This window comes from Cynoglossus semilaevis, chromosome 10 (genome assembly GCF_000523025.1).
Source record: "Cynoglossus semilaevis isolate Cse_v1.0 chromosome 10, Cse_v1.0, whole genome shotgun sequence".
Lineage (NCBI taxonomy): Eukaryota > Metazoa > Chordata > Actinopteri > Pleuronectiformes > Cynoglossidae > Cynoglossus > Cynoglossus semilaevis.
The window spans coordinates 11742683-11767342 of NC_024316.1; the positions used below are offsets into that span (position 1 = coordinate 11742683).

At 38.6% G+C, this 24660-nt stretch overlaps 1 protein-coding gene across 17 annotated transcripts in view; it reads right to left on the minus strand.

Annotated features, from left to right (window-relative positions):
* kif1b (kinesin family member 1B) overlaps nt 1–24660 on the minus strand; it is a 51527-nt gene that overhangs the window by 23903 nt on the left and 2964 nt on the right. For 8 of the 17 annotated variants that reach the window (XR_003050934.1, XM_008318786.3, XM_017035989.2 and 5 more), the window contains exons 3-22: nt 13209–13285; nt 12779–12958; nt 12573–12641; nt 12249–12427; nt 11523–11634; nt 10638–10715; nt 10492–10557; nt 10291–10308; nt 9807–9882; nt 9281–9359; nt 9048–9190; nt 8412–8453; nt 6099–6310; nt 5277–5356; nt 3977–4052; nt 2972–3051; nt 2592–2698; nt 2267–2350; nt 1903–2083; nt 1744–1816 (exon numbers count right to left, since the gene is read on the minus strand). Coding sequence is in view for 16 of the 17 variants with exons in the window: in XM_008318786.3 (XP_008317008.1) it covers nt 1744–1816; nt 1903–2083; nt 2267–2350; nt 2592–2698; nt 2972–3051; nt 3977–4052; nt 5277–5356; nt 6099–6310; nt 8412–8453; nt 9048–9190; nt 9281–9359; nt 9807–9882; nt 10291–10308; nt 10492–10557; nt 10638–10715; nt 11523–11634; nt 12249–12427; nt 12573–12641; nt 12779–12958; nt 13209–13285 (2012 nt within the window). In the remaining variant the exon portion in view is untranslated. The remainder of the gene's footprint in view (nt 1–1743; nt 1817–1902; nt 2084–2266; nt 2351–2591; nt 2699–2971; nt 3052–3976; nt 4053–5276; nt 5357–6098; nt 6311–8411; nt 8454–9047; nt 9191–9280; nt 9360–9806; nt 9883–10290; nt 10309–10491; nt 10558–10637; nt 10716–11522; nt 11635–12248; nt 12428–12572; nt 12642–12778; nt 12959–13208; nt 13286–24660) is intronic. The other 9 variants (XM_008318788.3, XM_008318789.3, XM_008318790.3 and 6 more) reach the window with 4 other exon arrangements.

Genomic DNA, 24660 nt, shown 5'->3' on the forward strand with positions numbered 1-24660 from the left:
TGGTCAGAAAGCCAGGAGAAAAAAGAGAGGCCGAAGTGAAGGAAAGAGTTAATTCACTATCAAATAGATGTTAGTTTGGGGGAAGTAAAGATGTAGTTTCTCATTTTGTGTAGACAAAGTACATTACAGATCACAACCAGTGGTTACAGACAGTTCAGGTCTTAGTAATGAATGCCTGAGCGTGTGCTGTAGCTCTGCACATGAACAACAGAAAACAAACAAACTGTGACTTATTTCAATTATTTTTTTGTTGACATATGTCCCGACTGTGGGAGTGTTAAAATCAATCCATTTGAAGATGCAGCTTTATGTGGACATAAGTGTTCTAGGAGGATGTCCATGTGGGTTTACATTTTATTTCACTGTTAGGGTGTTTTTATTTGTTTGTTTTTTTGCATATTGCCATATTGGGCTACAGTAAAATAAATTAAAAATGTAAGTCTTTGTGACGCTCTGTGGAATGAAATCAAATCATTGCCATTATTTAAATTTTTGGAATCAAATCATAACTAATGACCAGTGACAAATGCACAGCCCTACCTTACTGTGCTATAACAGCCTAATAGCAAAAATGTAGCCAAAGAAGTCAATGAGAAACCACATTATCCACATCTGTCAAAACTACAGCAGATTTTTTGTTGTTGTTATCACAATGCATTGTACATATCAGCAACTGCATTGAAGAAATGAAACTCAGGACAAAACAGAGCAAGAAAAACTAGAGTAGGAGTCTGATCAAAGCAAATCAACAAACACTTCAGTGTTGACCAGCTTAACAGCAAACATAGCAACTTAGTCAAGAACTAAAACAGAGTAAGTAAGGAAAACATGCTATTGACCTGAACAGAGCAAAACAGCATTGTTTAAGTGCATCAGTACTGGTCCGTGAGTTCTGAGGTATTTGAATTCAATATAAAAAAGAAAACTTTCTAAACTGCTGTTTTTGCAAGATTCAGATACTTCACTATATGAAACATGAAACAGGGAAACGGGTACTGGGAGGGAGGAAAGCTTTACAACCTAATTTTCACTTAGAAAAAACACTAAAGATATTTGCATTCACCAAAAGGAGTGATTAAACGCTCATCTGTTTCAGACCAGAAAAACTTTCATGCAGTAAGAACAGACATGCTCAAGAAGAAAAGGTGTGACTCTGACACACGTAGTATCTCAAAGAGTCAGAGCACAAAGTGAGAATTAGTACTAGCCAGGTTTATCACCTAATCTTCCAAATCCTACTTTGTAAAAAAATAAAAAGGTAAAGAATGCAGGAATGTACTAATAAATTGAAGGGACAATGCCCTGTTCCACAGGGCTGCAGCAAGGAAGAAGTGGTTTGTGGTGTCTTGGAATGTAGTTTAACATTTTACATTGATTAAAACGTCATCAAAAATTAACAGGGCAGCAGCACCATGCATTGTCCTGTTACTTAGCATGCTGTCATGAGGTGTATATGTAATACATAGCAGCTAGTAAATTAAAGCAACGAAAATTAAGCATCATGACATCCAAATCATGAGCGTTTGCAGCTTTCTCTGCAGGGAACGGATAGGAAGCAAAGATCACCATGTTTATAAAAGTTCCTGCATTCTGTACCTTTAAAATTCAATTTCAAATAGCTTATAAACACTGTTGGACATTCTACTTAAAATATAATATAACTGTCATCAAAAAGATGTGCAAAACTTACTATGGCTGTGATGATCAGATCAGTAGATTTGGTAGAATTTTAGTTGAACTCACCAATCGCTGTTGCTCCAGAAGCTGGTCTGCTTCTTCTTTTTCCTTCTTATACAAGATTTCCATCTCAGTGAGCCTACGAAAGAGAACACAAAAAAAGTTACACCATTGTGATAAAGATTTTTACCACCAAACTACTGAGGTAAAAAAAAAAAGACATACTTTTTCTCCATTTCCTGCTTCATGTCAATGCCCTGTTTCTCCAAAAGCTCTCTCTGAGCAAAAGTCCAATCCACAGGCTCCACAGGAGTTTCAGCAGATGGCGTCTTCTCCCTTTCCGCTCGGGCCTGTTCTGGGTGGTTGAACCGGAACACATGGTTCTTTCCCATAATGATACGGTTACCTGACAGAAAGTGAGGTAAAACAGAGCATGAAGGTAATGTGGATTCAGCAGAGCTATAAAACCACTGCTCTTTTTATCTCCTTGAAAATAATTTTGGAGATTCAGGTGCAAGAATTTTCACAACAGCATATATACACGTATATATATACACAAACATTTTAATTGATCAAATTACTGTCCTACCTGACCGAAGCTGGATGGCATCTTCAACACGTTTGCCATTGACATAGGTTTCTGAAGCCTCACAGGGCACCAACAGGACAATAACTGCCGAAACAAAAGACACAGAGCAAAGTATTTAGTGACCTACCTTTTAAAGTCGTTATTGTTCATTTGATTTGGTTAAAAACAAGAGTCTTTGAGCCTGGAAACAAAAGTATTAATTGGTTAAGCTATATTTATACATAAATATATAAAATGACAACCAGAACTCTATTTATAATTCTATTGTTATCACAAGATATAGTGAGAAAGTGCTGGCAGGTAAACAAACAATACAGTGTCTCACCATCACCGTTGGCGTTCCTTTCACTGCGGAAGATGCAGTGCTCTTCCTTGATATGAGCACCACTTAAAACAATGTCTTGGCGTCTTTCAGCATCAGCCTGACCCACCCTGGAATCATCATAGAGACCGTTTTAAGACGAATGCTTTCTCATTATGTTGGCAGTCATTTACAGTAAGAACCATAACAAGAGTATAAATGGAAACCATTACTGATGAGAAGGCAACACTGGGAAAGCACTCCATGCTCAGAAAGTGTTACAAAGTCTATGCCTGATTTTGAAATAAAATTAAACCACACTCTAACTAATGGAAAGAGAAATAGCATGTGTTTATTTCTCCACATTCTCTGTAGTATTTGATTGAAAATGAAGTTTGAATTACCTTGTAATTCCATCCTTGATGTAGTAGAGCAGACATTCTGACATGAGAGGATCCTCATTCAGGTTAACCAGATGTGGGGTCTATACGTGAGACATGTTAGGTCAAAAGATTATTATGCATACATTTGTATGGTCTAGCTGATTATTTAAATAAAACATTGTTTATTTGACAGTCACAGATTCATATCAAAACATTACTTAGTAAGTTGAGAGTTTTGTATGATCTCGTGGCCATTCAGAGTGACCCTGACATTTCTATAGAGTCTGACACTTCACATAACTATCAATAAGCCACTCCTACAGACGACCAACCTTTTTAGGGGAAAACACCCCATTCAAGTCTGCATAGAGATCACAAGGCTTCGCAAAAAAATGATAAGCCATGGAGCAGCAGTGAGAGGAGAGAAAAACAATGCGTGACCAAAGGGTGAGAACTTAGGGGAAAAAAAGCCTAACATACAACAAAGAGGGGGTTAACCACATGCCGACAGAGGGATTCATTTCAAGGCAGGGAATCTTTTTGTAACCAAAGCTGATCTAGTGACAGCTGGCAGTGAACAGTCACTGATTAAAAAGAGATGTTTCTCTAACACTGTCACGGCTTGAATGACAAGATTATCATACATTTCCTGGTCAGTAAACACAAGTGTATACTATACTACAATTGAAAACTATATTGTTACGTAAGGAAATTCTATAAAATCTAGAGCAGGAAAGGCTCTTTGACTATCGATTAAACAAACCTCTTTAGTGGAAAAACAATCAAACTGCTCATCAAATAGCTGTTCATGCCTAAGCTGAGTTTGTGAAGGAAGCAAAAGACAATGAGTGGAAAGAATGACAGAATGATAAAAAAAAAAAAACAACACTGATGAGATGAACAGCAGAACAGCAGACAGTTCCCACGGAAAGAAAACAGACAGAAGTGAGAAAATGGTGATGCATTAGAATGCTTGACACAATTCACTCCACCACTACCATCTGTATATGTGTGTATGTGCTGTACCTTTTTAGGAGAAAATACACCCAAAGTGCCTCCATCTTCACGGATTGCCACACCCATCTCTGCAAGCAACGCCTCTCTGTAGTGAAACAAAACAACATGAGTTCAGTCAGTTGTAGCACAGGGAGACTCCAGAGAACTAACCCAAATGTTATGAATTTTAGGGAATATTTTGAGTTTGCATTATTGTGAGAGAAAGTATTTTTTTAAAAATGAATCAAGCTCTTTCTGTTGTGATGTTTGATGATGTTTTAAGAAAAAATGTCATTGTAGAGATGCAAAGACAGGTTTGTCGTCTCTACAACAGGTCTGTATGTTTGACTTCGTCCTTAGAGGACGACGTAAAATCAACTGCACCTAGTTTTATTGTTAAGTGTAAGTGTTAAGGTACCACAGCAATGTAGCTAAAAGGCAAACCACATAAATAAACCAAGTGGGGGTCACCTTGTACTGAGGCACATAGTTTTAAGAAGCCACCAACATCCCGCTGACTCAGACTCCAGGGTTCCAAACCACCTCTAGTCTAAACATCAGCACAAAACCCTGCATTAGGAGTTTTATGGTACAAGTTTCCATGGCTGAACGGCTGCATACAAACCACACATTCCCACACACAATGCCAGGCATTTGCTGTAGCAATGTGTGGCATGCTGCCAAAGGATCCTGGTGCCATGCACACATGTTCTGTGTAGTGAGATGATCTTTCTATCAAGCAGACTGATGAATAAGACAGGATTTGGACAATGATGGAACAATGAGTGTCTGGAGTGGTTTTATTTATGCAACTTGTATAGGACTTTAATCTAACACTTCATTGATTGTACACTTAACGTAACAACCTGAACCAGACATGACAATTCACAGCAATAACCAAAAAGACCCATGCCCTGGTTTAAACCTTGCTGAATATTATCTTGGATCCACAAGAGTCTGATCTCACACAGTGTTCTTTGGATAAATGGCTAAAAAGCTGACGTACCGGTATGATGTAACAGCAAAAATAATTTGTGCTTAAATGTCACCAGTGAGACTCACTGGAGAGAGAGTAATTGACAAGTAGATAAAGAGTGTTAAAGCACTTGGGAAAAGTGATGGTGCAGCATTGTTGAAACAAAAGAAGTTAGAGAAAATGAAACTAAATATCAAGGAAATGTGAGAGACACACAATAAAAACTAACACAGCACTGAGATATCAAAGATCAGGGTAAGAAGATGTTAGAAGCCGGCAGAATATATGAGACACACAATTAACTTCTTGAATGATTGTAGCAGCTACAGACAGACAGGGTCTGTAAATACTGACCTCTCCATGCGGATTGCCTCCGTCTTTCTGAGTTTCTCCTCCCAGGTTTCATTAAGCTCAGCAATGATCTTTTCTGATTCCTGAATGCGAGTAAGAAAACAAAGATTAAACAGTTATTAGCAGTCCCCACAGTGGAACACTTGTCGATGACAACATTGTCTGGTTGCAGCAATCACAAAGTTTTGTTATTATTATTCAATGCAAATAAATCAGTATGGTATTTGGCTATTGTATACCCTCAGTGTTTCGATAAAAAATATAATAATGTAGTAAATAAGTATAATAGCTAAGCCTTACGGAGACTTACTACTACAGACAGTACTTCAGTTTGTACTCTTCTTAAGGTCACCTTTAGTTAAATATAAATATAAATAACTGAATTATCTTGGAATTCTGAATATTATTTGCCTTACTATTTAAAGGCAACGTGACCGGGGCTATTTTGGTCTACGTTTTTTTATTTCTGTATCTGCGTCGGTGTTTGACGTCACTGGACAACAGATAGATCAGGCACCGTGGTTGCTATGGAAACTGCAGCTCCCAGCAAACCCGTGCACTCACATATTATATTGTGGTCTATGGCGCGTGTATGAAATATTAAGCTGGAAGGCATGTGAGGACAGAAGTCAAGAAGTGGTTTCATTTAAGGTGGAGGCTAAAAACACTATACGTTGCCATATGATGCTTACTGAGATTTGTATTTTCTTCATTGAATCTAATTAAATCTTTTGTTATACTTAAAACAAAAAACAAACACCATGCCTGGTGATGTTCTTAGCCCATGTGAGTGTGACTTTTGGTACCTTTATAAGGCCAGTTTACCTTAAGTCTTTCAATGGCCTCCTCTCCTCCAGGTGTGGACATGATACGCTCCTGGATGCTAGTGACTGACTGCAAACTCCCCTGGTTGCACAGTGCACCAGAGGATGGAGAGGCTGTCAGGGAACCAATAGGGGCTGTGGAGAAATGGCCAGGCCGTTGATTCTCTGAAGCTACCAAGTATCTATGCTTATTGTTCTGAATGTCTTTGAGGTCTGAGCCAACAGCAAGAGAGACAGAATAGTAGATAGTGGAAAAATACAAAGAGAGAAAAAGTAGACCCAGGGCAGGGTAGGGAGATTAAACCACAGAAAATGGGAAAACAAAATGCAAGAGGGAGAAAAGATGGGAAAATAGAAAAGACAAAGGGAGGGAAGACTAATGTAAGACACTTTGTAAGTCAAAGACAGCTTTCATAGTCAACTACAGACAACAGCAGGACTTTTCCCTCTAGGTGGTTTTCAACAGCGTTATCCCAATTTAATTTTTTATGCTTTGTTGTCACATTAAGTGGAGCTTTGTAGGTCAGCAGTACAATTTAGAGCAATTAAAATTCCTTCCAGGTTGAAGGATGATAATTAAGTTATAAGATGACACTTGATTGAAACTTTGATGTGAATATGAACACTGTGAAAACTGAAACTAGAGTTTGAACTTCAGGATGATGAGAGCTGGAGACTGCAGACGAACCACAGAGCGAGAAAGAGTGAGAGAACAGATAAGAGTGGTTGACACAGCCTGTCAATGTTCAGCCTGCATTCAAGTAGTTTGATACATTAAACGCAGTCTCTAACACACGCATTCACATGCGCCTACACACCCACAGCAGACCTGCTAAAGGTTAAGCAACTCATGAGAATTTGTAAGAGTTTGGAGGACCTTCAACCTTACTTGGTGTCCTCTAAGCCCAGCAAAGATGCAAAGCAAATGGCACAGTTTGTAAAAAAGAGAGGTGCTGACATTCAGGATGCTGAAAAGCCCCTGAATGTCAATATTCTTTGTTCCTAGCTGTTACTATTTCAGACTAAAAGGGGGATGTGCTGAGCTTTTAACTAAATATTTAGGGTGTGCTCCAGCCCTGCTTTAAAGAGATGAGAATGTAAAAAACACTTGAAAGCATACTGATGTCAAACTAACACAAACTAACAAGTATATGAAATGAAAAGTAAAAAGGGTAATATTAGGTAAAGGGTAAGAATTCCATCCAGGATTTTTGAGAATTCAGCAGAGGCTACACTATTTTAGCAAAGGTAACTATGAGGAACTATCACACTTAGTATATCTGTTAGCTTAGTTTGACTAGACCTCTATAAAAAAAAAACATGCACCTTTTTGTCTAAAGTTCTGTGCCTCAATGTGAGAATTGATTTTAAACATTTGAGAACTGTCACCTGCAGATATGACGGTGAGAAAAAAAACAACGATGAGAACACAAGAAAAAAACAAAAACTAGAAAGTCTGCTATAAAAAAGACACTAAAGGTGAGTAAGTGTGTTCACAGTACAAACAAAAAAACATTCAGACTCATTGGGGACAAGAGTAAAAAATCAATCTGAGCCTTAAAAAGAGCAACTGCACTGCTGACATTTTAAAAAGTAAACGCAAACTAATCGCAAAGCATGATAACCTAGCTGCATGCTAACCTTGCCAGATAAGCATGTCAATGAAGCCTTGCATTGTTAAAATTCCAGTGTTTCCCACAGGATGTTTCAGAATATATGGGGGTGGACTTGACAATTTCGAGAGCTGACCAAATGCATGCCTAGCTAGTCTACAATTCTATACATATTTAGCGTGAATACATTAACCTACTGAACCATAGGAACAAACAATCAGTCATAGTAAATAGGACTTACAGTAGTACGTAGGACAAAAAAGAGTTTATACATGTTAGCAGTTTTCCTAAAATGGCCATGTTCAGATGTGTAGCTGTGTTACTGTCATGATGTTTGTGAGATTCGAGTAGGTTAGGCCTATTTCGCACTATTTTATCACATAAATGCACTATTAAAGCCACAATACTGAGAAATATTGCATCAATGACATTGAACCCAACATTTTAGCAAAATGTTTTGCACAAGGGAAAATCCTATTTGTCCCCCATGACACTATAACAAGGCATATTTGACTATGGCACAGTGCCACAATCTTGTCAATAAGTAGGAAACACTGGATTACATATTTTACAGCTTTTGCAATATAAGGATTAACATGCAAAGCTTGTGTAAGATTAAAAATACAGACATATGGGGGGGTATAAGCAATGTTTACTATTATAATTAATGGACAATGCACGGCTATCACACGTATACACACATTTGATTCCACTTCCTGGGTAATCATCCCCCATTGGATCAACTGAGGGGAAGCAGGAAAAGATGAGAGGGGTCAGAGAATTAGCATCAATAGAATGGTAGGAAAAGGTCACAGACATTTTTTAGATGGCTGCATGAAAAGACAAGACAAGGATGTGAAGACGTGTCATGTAATGGCTGGTTAGGTGCCACGTCATTAGGTACAGTCTCATAAGCATGAGCTATTAGGCAGGGTATTTATCACTTCAGAAATTAGATGTTATAAATAGGTATATTATGTCTCTAATTGACTAGAGTATATGCCATTCATCTTGTGTACAGCAAATTAAGTGATGCTGTCTTTAATTACAGTTAATGTTACCACTTCCCTTCATACTAACTAGAAAGTTATAATAAACTGTATATTTTTCTTTAGAAAAAGCAATAATAAACCAGTATGTTTAACAGTGAGTCTGCAAAAGCCAATCACATAATTTTAGTTTTAATTAAAACAGAGATGCATGCACTGTCATGAAGATAAAGCTGAATGACTGAAAGTAAAGCGTTGATGACATCGAATGTTGGCAATGTGCCCCAGGAGTAAAGGTAGAAGCTGTGTGGCTTTACATACGGCTTGCTTTGACTGCATTAAACTCACTGTCCAGAATGTCTCCCAGGCCCTGGGCGTGGAGCAGCTCCTTCAGACGAGCCACTTCATCCTTCAGATCACGCACCAGTTTATTGTTAGGATCTTCATTGATGACAGCATTGCACTTGATGTTCTTGGCCCGGTCAGCATAGCTAAAAATTTTCAAAAACATTAAATGCCAGCCTAATTTATTAGATGTTTAAGGAAAAAAAGATATGTAAACTCTAAAATATGAATATTACCGAAGTGTGCTGAGAGTTTCATCATAGTTGATATCTGCAGGACTGAGGGCTGCAACCATGGCGGTTCTGGAGTTTCCACCTGAGGACAAAGATTTCATATTTTAACAATTCTTGCTTAAAGACACCAACAAGACCAACTTTATTCATATTATTATTAATTGGTACATGTGGTAAAGAAAAGCACTTCTAAAGCAAACAAGATGCAGGATATTTCAAATGTAAGACCTTTCTTATATGTACAGCATGTCTTAGCTCAGACAGAAATAAGCCTGGAAATAATTCTTCCACTAGAGGAAGCCCATCATTGGGTGCACTTGTCTAGTTTGTCTGAAATACAGTCTGCTGACGAAGCTCTTCTTAAATTGGAAGAGAGTGATGTGCACAGTAGCTCCAGACGTCCTTTTATATGCACTTAATTCAAATCACGACATAGAGATTTTTTTCCAGGTTAATTCTCATCCAGTTTTGTATTAAGTCTTCATTAATGCATTTTACAAGTCTAGGACATTTGTCCTTGTTCTCATACCCAGGTTTTCTCTTAGCAGCCATGTCAGGACAGAGTCTCTGTATGGAATGAAGTCTGTCTTCTTCTTCTTCTTGCTCTGTAGTTGAAAAAAAAAAAAGTGGCAGTGGCTCTACTGGATGTCGCTGTGAAGCACAGGCTTGAATGAAACAACTCAAAAATTGAAGTTTTATGGAAGTCATTTTAAAGAGTAAATGAAGCAAAGGAATTATTTTTTCTTTCTTTATATTTATATTATGACTAAACACATCGTCAACAGATTCATATGACCTCAGCTTAAGGCAGTTTAAATGAATATGCAGCAAGAACACATGATATTAAGATGTAAAATGAAAATATTAATATTAACTCAACATTTCAAAATCCTGTGTTATAATTAATCATGACTTAAAATGGCTCCAACAGGGCACATGGATACAATGGTTTGTTACATTTGCATCATGGGAAGAATCAGTGGTTTATCAGTCGAGCTGTAAAAACCGTTTACCTTGCTGGTACAGTTATCCTGCACAGGCAAGCATTAAAGACAAGGGAAGAGAAAACATACAGGCAGACATTACAGCAATGCCTGGCTAAAAACATTTCTTCCTCAAGCAAACGTGATCAAGTTACAGAGTAGAGATGATACTCTGGTAGAAAGAGAAGAAGAAGGAAGGAAATAGAAACATCCAGTACATGGAATACTCACCACTTCAGCCAAGGCAGAGATGACCTTTCCTAAAGTGGTGAGTGATTTATTGATGTTTGCTCCCTCCTGTAACCACAGACAAAAACATATGTAACAGCCATAGTTCAATAAATAAAGCACTTTTTTATATTTAAAGAAAAGTGTACCTTTAGCCTGGTGCCTGTTGCTCCAGTAGAATCAGCTCGTTCACTTCCTGCCAGGTCTACAAGACTAATTTTACTGACCTATAAGAAAGGGAGAAAGAAATACATTCCATATGTTATGCAAGGACATAAGAATGCAATATTTAAGGGTTTTTTTAACTAATTATTCTTTTTAACATTACCTCTGTATTTGCAACACAGTATAACAGATGTAGGAAAACTAATTTGTGATGGGTTCAAGTAAAAAAAGGAGAAAACTGGTTTAACTGAACATTTAGCCAATAATTACTTTATCGCAGATAAAAACATTCTTTCTCAAACACTAAAAATCATCAATTGTTTAATAACCAATCCATCACTAATTTATAATCCAAGTGCCTACAGTAGTTGGAAAACTACTTTAATTGGGATATTATAACAATTTTACAAATTCTGTGACTGGAGCTCCTTCAATAATTTGTCTCTAGGACATCATTAGATATCATCTAGTACATCATTAAATTTCTTACTGCAGATTTCTTCTTAGATTGTGACAACAGCACAATTTAAAAATACAGCATTCTCTAAAACATTCACATATCTTACAATGAAGCTAAGGACGTAAAGGCCATTTTAACAGTTGTCAAGTGGGGTGCAACAGAGCAGCTTTTACTATGGCTCTGTACAATAGTCATTATGTTTACAATAACAAAGCTGTCTTTGTCTTCCTGCAGACAGAGGAAATGCTTAAAGGCAAAACTAAAATACCCCTCACAGCCATCCACGGCTTGGAAGACCACAGATGTACAGTGGATATCTTAGCCAACATCAAAAAAGTAAACTGTCAGGGCGTCAGAGTGTGAGGATATACTGTATGTAATTTAACCATCAAAATTAATTTAATCTGACCTTTTCTGTGGAGAGGTCTGTCTCACTGTCATGTTTCTTCTGTGTGAAGACAATGGTGAAGACGGCATGGGACCTGCTGCTGGTCTCATTCATGTTTGTGGCAGCCACGGTTCTGCAGGTGAACATAAACCACAGTTAAAGGGAATAGAGTAGTGCAAATGTTACCGTTTCACTCATTATTTATTAATGGCTTCTGTATTACTAGTGTTAACACCACTAGATTTAACATCTTTGAAGAAATTTTTTTGTCTATGGGATTATTTCGTGAGGTTTATAATAAAAGACACCTAACACAAATACACCAGGCAGGCTCAAAGGAGCAGGCACAAGAGAGATATAGGGTTTACATGGCATGTTCTAGAAATAAGCCTTCTGAGTCAGCAGAGGAAGATTAAGGCAGTGCTGACTCCTCCCCAAAGGATCTCTCAATACTTGGCGCGCAAACACACACACACAGACACACATAAAAATACACACGCAGACACAAGTACAAACATGCATACACAGTAAAACATACAGACTTGTATGCAAACATCATATGCACTCAAGAACATTAATGTTACTCAGTCAACAGGGTTTAGTTCAATATACTGATTTATGACAACTGGAGAAACTCGTGGACTAATAATCATGGCAAATAATTCCTTATCAGGATTATTTCACCATGGCTGCTATTGTTGCTCCTATTACTGTGTTTTTCTTCCATAATTCTGGAGCTGGGCTGACCTTGCTTTATTGCCTGCATCCATGAGGTCAGCGATGTCTGTGTAAGAGGTGACGGCGAGCTTTGACAGATCCTCCACATAGGGGCCCAGTAGAGGATGTTCTCGTACCCGTAGGTTTCCTTTGTTCTTAGGGTTCAGCAAATCCCGCACCCGTTCACAATAGATCTCCATGTAACTGACCTAGAAAAACAAAATCACAATTGTTACAATTTAATGAACTTAATAAGATAATTTCACATTTCTGAGACCTGTTCTAAGCTTGATAAGCTAGCTTGACCATGGGGGGTGGGGGGGGCACCAAAGGCTTACACCAACTGAGACTCACCTCTACTGAGTAAGAGAGTTCTTCTTTGTTGGAACCTTCATTTATTTTCTCAAACAAATCTTCACAAAGCTAAGAGGGAGAAAAAAGAAAACATGTTACTGCATATTAAATGGAGAAAATCTAAGAACATAGTGTATAGATTAATCAATTACAACAATAATAGCTGCAGCTCTGATATTGTGTGTACTGTTAGCAATAGGACACACCATGGGAATAATTCCCTCCTGGCCCTCCTCCTGCTTGCCCATCATGGTGTAGGATTTGCCAGCTCCTGTCTGGCCGTAGGCAAAAATGCAGACATTGTAGCCCTCGAATGCATGTTCCAGCATTTCTTTACCAATGTCATTGTACACACGGTTCTGTGATGCAAAGCTGGAATCTTCTGGCTGTAGAAAAGACAGAAAAAAAAATGACAATGCTTTTCACAATTAGATAAATATGAGAATTATAGGTTAAATCATGTGTAGTGACATTATATTGTCTGAAGTAAATGGGACACTCTGTGGCCAACAGAGAGTATTGTTTGAGCATCAAAGCCAATGTCCCGATTTATGCTACTCATATAACTGTATATTTCTTAAATTTGCAATAAAACTATTTCTGGTCTATTTTAGACTTACTACTGGGTGAACTCACCGTGGTGTGTGACCAGTATGAATAGTCAAAACTGAAGGTCTTTGCTGGTTCTTTTGGAGCTTTAGGGTTTAGGATTGCTGTGGAATTAAAGAAGAAGAAGTTAGTACATTGTTGTAGTCTTCCATGTTATTAATCCAAGTAACACAACTGCATACTATGAACAATATTCTGCTTTCACTACAATACATTTAACTATATATATTATAATAATTTCTGGAGACAATTAATTTAATCTAGGTCTAAAACTTCAAGTTCCAACTTAATTTCCTCAGCATCATTCTGGAAGTTCCCTTTTCCTTAAACACTGACCTAACAGTGATATATTTGAGCCAGACGATCCCATGGTTCACCGACGATTATGAGTCATTTCCCATTTTTATTTTTTATCTAAAACTGTTGTCTCCATTTTTACCGAACCTATGTTTTATTTCCAAAATAAAATCATCATGTCATACTTGTTTAATGTGCACCAACTTCACATCAAAATGACAAGCCCCTTTAGAACCAGTTCAGTTCATAACACCATCACCCAGTCCCCTGACTTCACCTTGCTCCACTTTATCTGTTAACGGTGATAATAAAACAATATTTCTTTGCCATCCAGTCATCCTCCAAAGCCATACAGACATTTGTAACTGAGCAGGAATTTGCAGCCATGTCTGGCATGTCATACCTCTGAACCATCTCTGCTGCAACATATGCGACTGATTTGTGAGCTTACCACATCACACACTGGATATTCCATGGAAAGAATGGTGGCCATCATTAAGTTACAGGATATTGCGGTGGCATTAATTCCATAGACATATATTGACTAATGTTGATTTATGAGATAGGGCAAATGCAAAAAAACGTGTATCATATGTTTGAGGACAGAAGCTTGCATGTACATTGCTAAAGGATAAGCTCAAGGTCAAGCCAATGAGCCATTGATAAAAAAAAAGGTAATGAGGGTTAAATGTGTAAATGGTCTTTTAAGAATGAACAATACAGAATAATCTGCATTCATAACAGTTTAACTCTTTTAAAGCAGTGTCTCTGATGTGATACACAAAGCAGCAATAAGCTTGTTTCATGCTAATTTTGTGTTTTGCTAATAGAAAAATTAGAGCCATTTGTGCCTCCTCGACATGAGGGTGCTCCAGAGGCTTGGAGATGTTCCAGGCAAGTGCCATCTGCATTTAGAGGATTTCAGCATATTTATCAATAATTCAGGAGATGTGGAGAGACAGGGATTGCATATCGCCCTCCACGGGTCACACGCTGACAGAAAAGCACAGCGTGTCCTCGGACGCCAGGACACACACTGCGCCTTGCTGAATATGTAATGATTATAACGACTTACTGAACTGAGGTGATTTTTTTTTTAAAAGAACAACCTGACATAGATTTTATACTATGCAACTATGCTATGTTTTCTGAACATCCTGAAAAACTGGTCCGATTTATTTACAGTTGGAGCCAGAGCAGCAACCATATCAGGCACTGGAAAAGGATACAGCAGAACAGGTGGCTATATAAAGCCCAAATTCACCTCTGACCTGCCCCCAAAGGGAAACTGGAGCCAGGGCAGGAGGAAATGAAGGGGGTCTTAGGTTACCAGTACCCCTATATTTCCCCGTTCCTGGAAAAATCTACTGTGGCTATTAATGAGGGGGTAACTTCTAATCCACCATGTGCAGTAGAAGTACTGTAAATGGATGGTGACACGGCGCAACGTGTGAGAGATTCAGGGAAGCAGGATAAAGAAGAACAAAACAAGTTGTACAACAGATAACAGCTGTGTTTGATTTTGACATCTTTCAGTGTCTCATTTGGTAATGAGCTTATCAAGAGTCACACGGACAAAGAAATATGTGCATTTTTACATTATTGTGGGTAATTAAAATAATAAAACCAATAAGCAAGTTATTAAAAATAATCGTTGACGTGTTGAGTAATGTAACAGTCTGCAGAGTGCTCAGCATGTACAGGAGAATCATGCTCACGACAAGCAAAGTCTGACTCATCAGACTTACCACACCTCTAATCTGAGAGCAATGCTTTGTGAGCATCATTAGGTGTCTCTGATGTGAGGGTTTTTTTAAGGGTTGATTCAAAATCTGCACAAAGTGTAGTGCCACCTCAAAATGTGGGTGGCAGCAATGTACATAACTGCTGAAATAGCAGCTGCTAACAGACTGTCTGAGGTAAAATAAGGTGAATATTGTCTCCGTCTTCTGAGATGATATCAGCCCAACAGGAGCAACCCATATATTTTCAGCATGACTCACATACTTGTAGATTATGATTTGAACAAGCACCATTTTCAACTGTCTTACCCCTATGTGGCAGCTGAGCAAGTTGCTAAGATCTGTGGGTTTCCTGATCTAGGCTACATTTGAAGTATTGCTACAAGGTCTGTTTTGAATATATATTTTGAACAACAAGATGAGAGGGAGCCAAAAGCATCAAATTGCTAGACATCACTTTTTCACACTGGTTCACAATGTGAGCAGCACAGGGTAATAGTGAACATAAGGCGTTGACTATAGACAAATGATGAACCACTGTTTTAGCCCAAACAAGTTAATATTAGTACATTCTAGTTGTAGCTAGTGCCATATCCATGGTTTATATGACAATCAACAAATATGTATCTATAAAGTCTTAGGGTATTTTTCTAGAACGTTTTTAAGTCATTAAATGAGTCAGAATGGAGTAAAAGCAGTAGTTGTGGTACATTAAAAGAAATAAGTTGTTACATCAGAGTGCAGCAGAAAGAGAGTTCAGGTACACCTGCTCTGATCATGTCTGGTGCGTGATTTACACACTTTGCAGAGTGACTGGTCAGTTAAAGTCACAGAACAAGTAAACCTAACACCTGTACTTCGCTGGTGATCAAGCTCCTCTGTTCAGTTTTGTCTTCGTCAGTCATCAGTGCTCCTGTCTGCTACACATACAGTGGCAAGAATATTTTCTCTAGCTCAAATTTTAAAGTTAACTGTTTAACCAAATCACACAAAACATCTAATTTATTTAAGAGTTACTTAATTCAGGAAATTGTGGTTTTACTGATAATGTTGTTTTTAACGTGATCCAACGCACAAACTCATTTGATGAAAATAAAACATGACCCATTAATATACTTTACATTTGTGCACATCAAATCATAGTAAATAATATTGAAAACAAATTAGCAAAGACCATACTGCTGAGCCATGACGAGTGACTAATTAGAAAACATTATCTTACAATTAAAGCATATTGAAATGAATGCTTTTAGACATGAATAGTGAACATTCTCATCACAGCCATATCCTGGACTTAAAATGGCACAGATACACTTGGCTGCCTAATAAACAGCGTCATCAATCCGTCTATCTCAGCCATGGTAACAGGTAGGGGAACAGAGTGTAGTTGCCATAACAACATCAACTTGGCACAGAAGAGGAGGATGCAGCACACTGCGTTCTGTTTTTTTTTTTTTTTTTCTTGCTCTACACTTAAGGATCAGTAGAAATAAAAGCTGTGGGTATCTGAACTTACCATGAAATATTCACCAGAAACATTTCAACTTTCACTTTACAAACAAAACCAGACATTAAACCACTGCACTGGGAACAGACAAGTTTTAAGAATTGCACATGTTCAAGTATTTGTTTCACCTGTTCAGTGGAACCAATGTGAGGCTAGGACTCTACAGGAGGTCTCTGTTTCCAGGAAGGGTAAATTCAAGTTAACAAACCACATACCTTCTTCTAAAGAACATCTTACAACTGGCTATAGCCTGCAGACACAACATCAACATGGGGCTTATAATCCAGCTCTGAAAGCAAAGACACCTCTCAATAATGAGGTTGTTAAAGGTCTCTGAGCCACAGATGGTATCCATAGGCCAGCCACATCTGGTGTTAATTGTGTACAATAAATGTGTTTCCCGAAGTAATAAATATTCATATAAAATAATTGGGATTTCAAGTCAACCTTGAATGGCAGTGCTACGTGTAAAAATAGTTTTATTAAAAAAAAAATCATATAACACTGATGGATCAAAAATATTGTTATATTAAAACCAAAAGACATAATAATGTACACAGGTACATGAGAAATACGTGTGTACTGTATATACTGTATAAGACTATATATATATAAACTGTAGATCATTATGTCAAGAGAACCTGATGTGAAGTGTGAACCTCTACTGTAATTGTACCTCCTCCAACCTGCACTGGTGTCACACTTTGTTCATGAGTGGGGAAGCAAAGCAGCTGCTGACATTTGCCAATGGTTTCAGCATTGCCACATCTATGCTAATACCCTTTCTCAGCCTGAACGTAACGACTGGATTGGGCATTTGCTGAGACAGCCACAGAAATGATCCGCACGTTGTGTCTTGTGTATTTAGAAGTGAGAGTGTGATGGGGTTCGGTTGCCAGGGCTGCAGCACAGGTGACAGAGTTGTCACTGGATGCAGTTTAAAGCTGCAGGCTAAAAGTAGTCTGCGCACTGCAGTGCACATTTGACAAACAGCTGAGCTTGTCACAGTCACAACACTGAACGCACAACAAATCCAAAACAGAAACCACCATGTGGAATAGTGATTAGATACATGGACACAGTGCATGTCTGCTCAGAAATGCTATGTGGCCTTAAATTTAATACTCAGGGATCATGCAAAAAAATCTGGGACCTTCCAGACGGGTCAGTGAGTCTTCCCTAGAGATTTAACCCCAGAATCATAGACACTGTTAATAAGTGAGATAAACAGACAAACACCTTTTATGTATTTTTAACTTATTACAAGGCGCTAGGCGTGTAAGAAAATATCGCTACACTGATATATCACAATATTTTGGTTCAATATTCTACAGCACTGTATGGATTTTTTATTTTAAAATTACCATTCAAATATCCATGCCGTCATTTGTCTTCAAATTGTCATTTAATGACATTTTATTAAAACTCGTAAAATTGTCATTAAATGTTGAAGTGAAGAAATTTACAGATGTAACCTACTCAACACAACAAAGATAAATAAAACAAACATGCCATAAAGTGCCTCGGTTCATGCCAGTCTAGAATGCAGTGGGAAAAGGGTGCAGTTGTGGCCTACATGCCAGCTGTTCCAGCTCTGACCACTGTCTATTTATACAGCAGCAGATGGTTGCTAGTGCTCCACATGCCGACAGACTGTCAGTGACAGGAAGGAATGGACAGATTTCAGCGACCCAACCTTTCCGCCTAACTCAAAGCCAAAGCATGCGTTGCTCCAGGACCACAGAAACTGATATCTAGCAGAGGCTGCAAGTGTTGAGTCCATTCTAACAAAGGCTAAGCAGATGTTTCTGAAAGCTTCCAGAGAGAGACAACATGCTCAGGCGCTGCATTCAGACGCTCAACAAATACAGACAATGGAGACATATAAGACAGTCTCTCAAGTGATGATACGAGTTAAACCCATGAGACTTGGTAAGAGGACATGAAACCACAGCTGAGAAAGTACAACAAGTTTTTAGTGCAGTGTCAGGCAATTAATCAAACTAATCACGGCGATGTAGGACTGTCAGGGTTATTATCTTGACATTTTGGAGAAAATAGTTAATAGTTACATATAAACGTCAATAATTTGATATATATATATTTTTATGTCAAGTGTCAAGTTTATCTACTGCTGCATTAAGATCATCACATGACCTAAGCTGAATAACTTAGTGTTGACAACAGTGTAGACCAAGCAATAGAAGGGGAAATACAGAGCGCCCCTCACAGTCAGTGCTAACAAAAGACACCCATTTTACAGAGCAGTGACCTGAATTTCCTCAACCAGCCTTTGCACTGTGACGGAAGCCTCACTTTAAATGCTTTCAGCTTTTATATAAGTGCTGTGACATCATCAACACATACGTAACTATGGTACACTAAAATGTTCCTCAACCGCCCTTGCTCATCATTGTGTTCCACGTCATTCTCCAGGATCACAAAAGAAAAGAAACACCAACTACAACATTTGTTTGTCATGTTCTGAAGACATTAAGAAGCACCAACTGATGATGTGACAAGCTAATGTCTGATGACTAACACCTTCATCCACTGCACACCCTGTGTAGGACAGAAATGACGCACAAAATTGGGGTCAGTGTGTATTTATTAGTACGTCATCAGCCTTTTAGTACAGAGTACTGAAATAGCAGCAAGAACCTCAATTCCCTGAAGAGCAGATAATTGGAGTCAGTAAACACATGACTTAAGTCAGTTATGCCATCAATCAAAGTTTATAACCATATGATACCACCACCGCCACCATCACCCACTCTTCCTACTCATGAATAATACCAAGTGCACATCATGTCCACAGACGAAGCTAGCCGTGCCTGGACTGCAAAGCTCTGCAGCTTTCCTCTGAATTCACCACTCAGACTGTGGGAGGAAACTAAACAATGGTGTCTGAACTGGCAAGAAAGAACTGTGTTAGTGAAGGCAGAGAAACTGAAGAAGAAAAAAACACACTAGAATGTGGGAAGATTCTGCCATTTCAAACTCAAGCACCAGAACACAGAAAAAGCCAGAGCTGGACGGGAGTCTCATACCTTTAGAACAATTACACCATTATCTGAATGTAGTGAGCAGATTTTACATGAAGCTTGTTTTTGAAACAAATATGTATACATAACATTTGAAAACATTTCCTGTGCTCATGCATAGGAAACAACTCATAGGTAACATAACACTGTGCTGTCGATGCTAAAATAAATAAATAACTGGGTGGTACAGAGCATCTGCTTCTTTTTAACTGTTTAGGAGCAAATGGGTCAAATGAGGACATATCTAAGCATTTCACCAAATTAATGTGTTGTTAACCATATGAGGTAAGGCTGGTTGATTTCACTTTGGTCTCAAGGCCAGCAGCCAATCGAGCAGAGATGCTCCCGCAGCATCAATATCTTGTTATTCTGAAACATACATGCAGCAAAATTAACCCCCAAAATATTTAATTTTGCAGTGATTTATTGGTATTTCACTTTTTGGCAGTCACTTGTCAGTGCATTATCATTTAGGAGGGGAATTGCTTTTACTGGAGAGTGCAAGACGAGGACTGCAGATATATGAGGGGCAGCTCCACTTTTACCTTAGCAGCATGAATATAATGCAGTTTTCAGCTGATGTTAAATGAGTGAAATCCAATCATCTGTGTATATGTTGGCCATCTCACGCTGTCTTACACGTGAGTGCTGTTCATGCACGACTCCGACACTCTGCTGCTGCGCTTTCAAGCCCCCTCCCCCCTCAGGACAGCTCACATCACATCCTACCTTTTAATCGCTCATATTTTCAGCAGAATTAGAACTATTTCCACTTACCAAAAGATTAATGAAAGGTGAGGAACATTTAGAAGAGTCACTGCATCCTTCATCTACACCACTTGAATTTCACAATGATAAAATCCTCACACTCACCTGCACTGATGTTGGCAGGACAAAACTCAATGGCTTGTAAGGACCATGGTAGACCCTTTATATAAATGCTTGTCTGTGATTTTATTTATAGTAAATTGATCATTCCTTTAAGTGCACACTAGGTTTTACATTTCTTTTCATTAGAAGTGACATTGTGCTAAATTTAATGCCACTGTTCACTGTATTTTCTGTTATGTTTCATTAAAAATTCTGAAGAGCCTTCAGAAGTCAACCTCAACAACACCCAACAGAGGAGCAGCATTTATTTCTACTGCAATCCAACGCTGTGTCTTCAACCAAGTGACATGTAGATACAAAGTAGGTAGTTTAGTTTTTTTAATTAGAATAACTCAGCATTTTTAGACAGACTAACAATGGGGTTAGAATGTGACTATTGAGGAAATAAATAGATGTAGGTTGGAGTATTCCAACACTCTCCAGCAGTCTATTTACATTTTTCCCTTTCTCTCTGCCTAACATCACACTCTTCACTGCTATAAATGGTTGTCTATCCATATTTGTCCAAAGCCAGTGTGGTTTAAGAAAAATATATAGCACAATACAGATGTACACTACCATACACTTACTGAAGCCCAATAAATACTGTTGGGATTAATTTTATATATATATATATTTTAGCTTTCCTACAACTGAATATTGATATGTCTACAACACTTTTGTTTTCGCAAATATAAATGCAACAGTCTGTTATTTTTTCAGTTTCAGTTTTAATCAGAAGTTATAGCAACACAAACAAAAGGCAACTAAAAGAGAAGCTAAATCACATAAGGAGAACAAAAAATGTTTGTTCATCATTTACAGCAGCAGATGAACAATGTTGTTCCCTGACTGTCTCATCACTGAAGACAAACGCAGAGAGATAAGAAAGATGTATCACTGGTTTATCTTCATGGCTGCACTCATATGATTTCTCCAACTCCTCCAGGTTAACTTAACAATAGACAATCTGTTTATTGTGAGTAAGAAATTATCAGCACAGACAGGAAATAGATTAATTGAAGCTTAAAAAAAAGGTTTGTGTCTCTGGCATCCAAGTCCTGTGACACAGCGTGATCTGATAAAAGACACAGGCATCTGCTTGTCCTCGATTCTTATTCAGAGCTTAGTCTAGAACGTGCGACTGTGCCCTGTGAGTTGTTCTAGTGAACGAATGCTTGTCACCTCACGACAACCTCAGCACGAGGCATTGAGGATGGAAGTATCCTGAATGTGCCACAGAGTGTGTGCAGGTATTTGCACCCCTAGATGGATCAGAGGGATTATGGAAGCAGGGCGTGTCCACCAGAGACAAGGCAGCAGATTATTGGTCCTAACTGGGTTAATCAGTCCTGTCTGCACAGGGTTCAGCAATAGGATGACCGTCCCACAGCTAGACCCAGTCACAACATCTTATTCCTGCCAGCTGTCTAACAAATGACAGCAGATTGTCCATATATTGTTGGGTGATCATCAATTGTTTCTGTGCCCCTTGTCACGTGTCACATCTGACACAGGAGCAAATTCATACCTGCAGGCTGTTTGTAAGGTCAGCCTTCACTTAGCCTGAACTGAGGAAACTCAAAAGAATTGTATCTGAAGGTCTGAGGTCTGACCTAACGGTTTCAACAACATGGTGACCTTCAATCATTAACATATCTTTCCTTTATATCCTTCTATGCCTTCCATTTATGTCAATACATACAGTAGTGTTCACTTAGCAAATATGTTACACAACCATAGGTCCATGTTTTAGAGAAGTAAATAGAAGGGTGTTCTGCTGCTAACATTAGCACAGACAATGTTAATTCTTTTATCAATCTATTTCGTCATCCCTTTTCAATTAAATTAGCTCTGGTATGTAAACAGTATTTACTGAAAGAACCCTTAACTTGTTTCCAGCCTGTCTGCAGGAGTCCTTAGACATATTTCCTGCACATGGGCTAATCAATTTGCTGCCCCTCTGCCTGCTCCCTACCCTTGACAGGCCTCCATGCATAATGAAAAGGATTGAGAGAATGAGATAGACAGCACATTCTACCCTTGCCCTCAAGCACCCACTGTCTTTGTGTTGTTGACAAATAGACAGACACGTATAGCCCCTGTGCCAGCCTTAACAATAAAGGGAGTGTCAAAGCTTTGTCCACAGAAATATCTACAAGCTGCTTAGGCAACTTATTTAAACATCTACTCTATATGTAGATAAAACATTGTTGACAATGCCTTACTTTAGTACTCACAACAACAAAGAGGCTTACTAGAAATTAGGGCCGCTTGATCATCAAATCATAATTTTTTTTGGTCAATGTTTAAATAACGATTAGCTTAAATTACTCAATGCCTCTGGAAAGACACTGCATTAATTGCACTTAATGAACTTCGAATGTGAATTTTTTCAATGTCTTCGTGTTGCAACAAAAACGTAAATACAAGAAATGAAATCAATACAATTAAAGGCTGCTTCGCTTTTTCTGTTTTTGTATTAGTCACTCAATACTCAATACAATACACAGTTTTTTCAGGATCATAAAAAGGCAAATGTGTGTGATTGTCTATTTTAAAAAACTGACACTACTTCTAGCCTAACATGTAGAAAATGTTTAAAATTGCAAACATCAGCTTCGAGTGACTTGGCTCGAAAATAAATGGCAGTACAGGATTCACAGTGCACGGACACGCAGTCAAGCACAGTATGCAAGAGAGTTACATTTTCACACGTCACATAATCTTCACTTGCATGTACCGCTGTACTGTGTACGATTGAGCCGGATGCTTCCGTTGAATCTCTCAGCATCCTCATACAACAGCATTCTCAGCATAGCATCTGCAATGAGGATCTGGTGAAGGGCAAGAGTACATGGCCATCTGCCAGCTTCCCTTTCTGTTCTGCAATCTGCCCATGTGATAGGATGTAGAGTAGGCAGCACTGCAGCCTCCTGCTCTCCTGCTTTCTTACACACTCACTGCCTCTGTTAGCCCCCAAAAGCACTGCACACTTCACTGCAGTTCTGCCATAAACCACGAGCCACCCTCCAGTTCCACTGAATGACATTGACATAATGAAAACCCAGGGATATGAAGTCAAAGTAGAGGGGATTTGACACAAAGCTTCTTCTTGGTAGAGTATGAGAGATAAGGGGCAACTGGGCCATAACAGGCAGGGAAGCTCTGTCTTATGGAAGATTCATATTGGCTAAGTCTAATGAACCCAATAAGGCTGCTGACAAAAACCCGAGGCAAATCAGAATGTCTGCTGGATGAACAGGTTTCTGTTGTCACATGCTGTCTCTCCATGCTAATGTTACAGAGACTGATAATGAAAACAACTGACCTAGAGTGCAGGAAGGGGTAAAAAGCAGCTAGCGCTTCACAGTTCCTGATGACTCACAGTCACAGGACTCCCAGTAACAGAAACCATATTCAGGGTTTACTTCCTTCTGCTGTCATTAATACATACTTCATAATTCATACTTTTCAACATAGCAACTATGATCCACGAGGTTACAGTACACTTAGATATTCATTTCAAGTGCTTCGTAAAGTCACATTGAACTTCTAACTTTTAACATACTCAAACCCAGAACACTTGCATACATGGCGTATTAGGTCATGTGACGTTGCCATTTTCTGGGCCTTTAGGTCAGCTAAAACTGTGCAGGAACAAAGAGTAATGGGATCTCTCAGACACTGAGACATCACAGCCACCTAGCTCCTGTAGCCTAAATGTGCTACTCTTTAGACACTATTTTTTTCACCCAGGTGGGCAGTGTTTAGCTTTCCTGGCAATATTTGAGCTCCTAGGGTGATATTTGCTGCAATTAGTGAAGGACAGATGGATAAATAGGCTGCAGGCAAAACTACTGTAAAAACGCCTCACATTTCAGGTGTGGCTGATTTCCTTGAAGCCAAATACTATATGTAGCTTTTACACAAGGCAGGATTTTTTCCATGCTTTGGCTGGATACTCAGTGAGTGAGCAGTTACATTCCTCTCATGCAGAAACAAAGACATTAGATGTC